Source organism: Echinops telfairi, unplaced genomic scaffold, assembly GCF_000313985.2.
Source record: "Echinops telfairi isolate 266 unplaced genomic scaffold, ASM31398v2 ScPeMD7_7421;HRSCAF=8459, whole genome shotgun sequence".
NCBI lineage: Eukaryota > Metazoa > Chordata > Mammalia > Afrosoricida > Tenrecidae > Echinops > Echinops telfairi.
In genome coordinates this window covers 18345252-18349851 of record NW_022111321.1, presented here as the reverse complement: position 1 = coordinate 18349851, position 4600 = coordinate 18345252, and the positions used below count along the sequence as shown (strand labels likewise).

The 4600-nt window shown below is 41.6% G+C and overlaps 1 protein-coding gene across 1 annotated transcript; it reads right to left on the bottom strand.

Annotated features, from left to right (window-relative positions):
• Nucleotides 1-2952: 2952 nt before the first annotated feature.
• Nucleotides 2953-3426, bottom strand: LOC101646806 (ribonuclease H1-like). The gene has a single exon (XM_013006258.2). It carries the CDS (start codon nt 3409-3411, stop codon nt 3031-3033), a length of 381 nt encoding a protein of 126 aa, XP_012861712.1. The 5' UTR covers nt 3412-3426; the 3' UTR covers nt 2953-3030.
• Nucleotides 3427-4600: the final 1174 nt, after the last annotated feature.

Below are 4600 nucleotides of genomic sequence, written 5' to 3'. Positions count from 1 at the left end.
GCAGTCTGCTTCCATAAATACTATTATCAAGAACCCTACAGAACAGTTTTACTCTATCTTCTGGGGTGATTATGAACCAGAATCAACTTGATACAGCAGTGGTGGACTTTTGTTCTTGATGTTTTATCCCAGTGTCAATTATTGGAGTTTCAGTCTTCATACAAAACAAATGTAACTGCAGCAGGAGGAAAGTGTCCGTAAGAATTCCCAAGGATCCCTCTGTATATCTCCCTATGAGCCTTTACTCCCAGATCAAAATGACTGCCCTTTATTGTCCCTTTTTAAATCTTATTAAGTGAACTCTGGATTCTTGACCAAAAAGAAAAAAGAAAGAAACACTCCTACAGACACATTGGAAAGGAGTCCTGGTGATGCTGTAGTTTAGACATTGGGCTGCTAACCACCAGGTTGACAAGCAGTTCAGACCTAAAGCCACTTTGAAGGGAAAAGATGAGGCTTTCTGCTTCTGAAAGAGTTTTGAGTCTCATAAACCCTTTATCGGGCTACTATGAGTTGGAATTGACTCAGCAGCAATGGGTTTTGTTGTTGATGTTGTTTGAAAACAAAAGGAAAGTCTAGTTAAAGGCAGGACTATGCAGTCTGGCCACAGGTAGAACAAGAGTTCAAAGAATATCTGTGTGAGCTATATGTAATTCAGGTAGTTCAAAGACCCTTAATTCCCCAAATATTTATCTAGCACCTACTAGTGTGCTGGGCATTGTTCTAGGTATTGGGAGCACAGCAATTGACAAGATAGGCAAGGCACTAATCTCAAGAGGCATATATCCTCATATGTGAGGCAAGACTGGAATGCGATAGGATGGTGAGATGTAATCAGTTACTTCATGTGGTCCTTCTAGCCATAATCCCTTTGCTGATGGACTATAAATTCTAGCCTCTGTGCTGGCAGTTATAATCCCATTTGGGAGGGAGTTCTTTTATGTCACTGGACAGGATTAAGGTGGGCTATGTTCTGAGTGTCCACCTCAGAAGAGAATGTGACTCAAGTCACCATTTTTGTTTCCTTAGGGGTACGGTCTGCTGAAAAGCAAGAACCACACTTCCATATAAGAATGATCCATCTCAGAGGCAAGAACACAGAGAAATCCTAGGACTATCCGAAAGAGCACCACCACTGGAGCATGTTCAAGATCTGAAGTGGCAGCGGCCAAAGGCAGAGGCACCAGAGGCTGTGGCAAGGAGACCGTGAGACAGAGCAGAGGAGTAGTGCTGAAACCATGGCACTGTGAGACAGAACAGTGGGCCTCCTAGCCCAGGAGGTAGAGGCCACGGGATCATGTGGTCAAGAGGTTGAGAACTAGAGAGAGACTTGGCTATTGGCTGAGAGATTGTGCTGTGGCCCAATGATTGTATCCTTACTGTTCACTTATCCTGTGGTTATATGTTAACTTCCCTAATAAGTTCCCTTCATTCTGAATATAGTCTGTGAGTGCGTGTGGCCATAGCAACAAAGAACCCAGCAGAAAAGTAGAGTGTTGTGATAGGAAGAGTTGGTGTCAGAAGAGATAAAGAAAGACGGAGAGTGGAAGCATTCTTGACCTCTACCTTGTGGCAATCGTCCTTGGGTTTGTATGGAGTTGTGAATCCAGAGGAGGTCAGATAGGGCCACCGTACCATTTATGCAGATAGGGAGGAAGTAAGGTATAGAAAATAAACAGTAAGAGGGTAAATAAAATAACAAGGTTGCTTCAGGCAGTCTCAAGTGCTGTGTTAGCAATAAAGCAGAACTGGAGGGACACTAGGGATGTAGGCAAGGCTGACTAATAATGTCCATTTTCTGTGTGTGTGACACAGTTTACTAAAGGCTTTGGGAAGGGGCATAAGGGGAGTTGGCTTCACCACAATACAACAACTGAAAAATTGAGAATTAGATGCCCCATTTTGAAGCATGGTGGGCACTAAATCACATGTCTTTCCCCTTCTTGACTCCCCCATCCCAATAACGTTCCCTTCACATCTAATGACAATCTCTTAAATCTTTTGTTACTTTGCCTCTGACTAACTCATTATTTCAGTGTCTCACTTTTTGTTCAAGCATCTTATCAAGGTATTTCCCTAAACCGGCAATTCCTTCCTTCAAAGAAATTCTGCAGCCAGCAGGAAGAGAATAATTTGTTTCAACTAGCTGTATGCAACAGCAAGAAATCTATATTTTTCTGTGCTGTTCTGAATGTATGAATTGTTTGAATCTTTTGACATTGTGATAACAGAAAGTTTGAATGAAACCAATAGTCTTTCTTCTGCAATCAGCTTTCCAATTCTATTTTGTCCCCTACAGATTATGTGCCTAATGTACAAAACACTCTCAATAAATGTTTGATGAATTTAATTTAATGTAATAGAACCTGTGTATGCACCATGGAGAGTCCCAGACAGGAGTATGACAGATAGCCAACAATAAAGAAAAGAAGCTAGTTTATTAACCATTTGCCATCAACTATACTTAGGTGGAACTTACTTTTCATGCTGACCCTTTATCTTTTTTTTAATGACATTTAAAAAAATATTTATTTATATGACATTGGTCTTTAAAAACTGTACTGTTCCTGTATTATAGTCTAGCAGCCAGAACTACCTATGTGCAGTTGATGCACAACAGGAGTGCCACCCAAGAGGGTAAGTGAGGCCGAGACCCAGTTTACATTCTGTCTGCTAACCTTTGTTCTGCCATGGGGCTACATCTATCTGCCCAAAGGAAGGGATGCCTTATCAGCTTTAACATCACGGGACTCAACATCTTTGTTTGCATCTGCATTCCAACTACAGTCAAGCAAATGAGAAGAGTACCATGTTCAATAAACATAATTCTGAAATCTCAAAGGATGGCCAATTGATTGCACATCTAACCACTGTATTTCAAAGAAAATTATACTGCCTTTCTGACTGTCAGAAAACTGTGCCACTGCATCAACTGCAATAGTTCATCCCAGTCTTTTATTTTCCACGCCAATAAGTAAAAGCAACAAAACGGCCCCCAGTGCATGTTCCCAAGAATTACAATGACTTCTTTCAGTCTTCGGACTTCTTCGCTCCTTCTCTTGCTAATCTATCCGCTTCTTCATTACCTACAAATCCTGAATGGCCAGGAATATGCATCCACTGAATATCCGTACCCTGGGTGAGTTTGTCCAGTTCAACGAAGTCTTCTTTGTTGATCACCTCTTTCCCTGTGCTGGTTCTCCATCCATTCTTCTTCCAACCTTTAACCCTATTAGTTATGCCTTCTGAAGCAGCAGGGCTCACGGAGTTCCTGACAAAGGCCCAAGCCTCATCTTCAGTAGCAAACTTCTTAAATCTCGCAGCAGCAGGAAACCAGTCCACCTGTGTTCTACATTCATTCCAGATATGATACACCCCGGTCTTGCGGCCCCTTCTCACTGCATAGAACATTCCAAAATCCCCGCAGCCGCAGCCACCGCCGGAAGTTTATATGTGATTTCCAGGTTGTTGGGCTGAGAGTATAGACTCCAAAATGATTCTCCCTCCATGGGAGTGAGGAATGACCAGGCTCTTCTCTCTTGCTCATAGAGTTGCTTTGACCCTTTATCTTATCATTAAAACCTACTTGTAAGTTACCTTTAAATGTAAGCTCAGGTATGACATGTGTCAATCATATTGACTCTATGGGAATAATAAATAAAGGCATCCCCTATTATTGTGGCCCATCCATTAACCGTGTCTTATCAAATATCAAATTTATTAATAGGAAGGACAGTTTTCATGAGTGTTTCCTTCAATGTCTATAAAAGAGTGTCCTACTTGTCTTTTATTATTGTATTTTGCCTTGATAGGATTAAGTTGGCCCCTGACATGATTTATTTCTAAGATTACCTTCCCAGAAAAATATTTTATTAGTCTGTATTGACTCTATGAGACATGCTTACTAGAAACTTTAACACCAACCAGACCATTCACAGTATATCCTACAACGTATCATTTAACGTAAGTCCACTTGTCTTTGTTTCCACCACCTCCACCTCCAGAGGAAGTCGCTCCCCTCTTGATGTTCCCAAATATTTATAGTTACTTCGGTCATGCGTGCATCCACAACCAGTGCTCATGGAAGCAGCAGCCTAGAAATTAAACAATCTGCTTCCCAAGACCTGGTTAAAGTACTAAAGAGTAAGGATGGTACTTTGCGGCTGAGGTGTATCTGACTCAAGCCATGAGATTGTCACTCTCTTCATGTCCGGGTTAAAAGTGGACAACGAACAAGGACAATCCCAGAAGAATGGATGCATTTGAACTGCGGTGTTGGAAAGAATATTAAAAGTACCACGGACTGCCAGAAGAAGCAACAAATCTGTCCTGAGAAATGAGGAAATTGTGTCTCGCATACTTCAGACATGTTATTCAGGAGAGACCAATCCCTTGGAAGGACATCATGGCTTGGTAAAGATGAGAGTGAGTAAAAAGGAGGAAGACCCACAAGGAGTTGAGTTTACTCAACGGCCACAACAATAGGCTCAAACATAGCAACAATTGTGTGAATGCCCCCGAACCAAGCAGTGTTTCATTCTTTTATACATGGAGTGGCTATGATCAGGTACAGCTTGATGTACCTACCAACAATATCTTA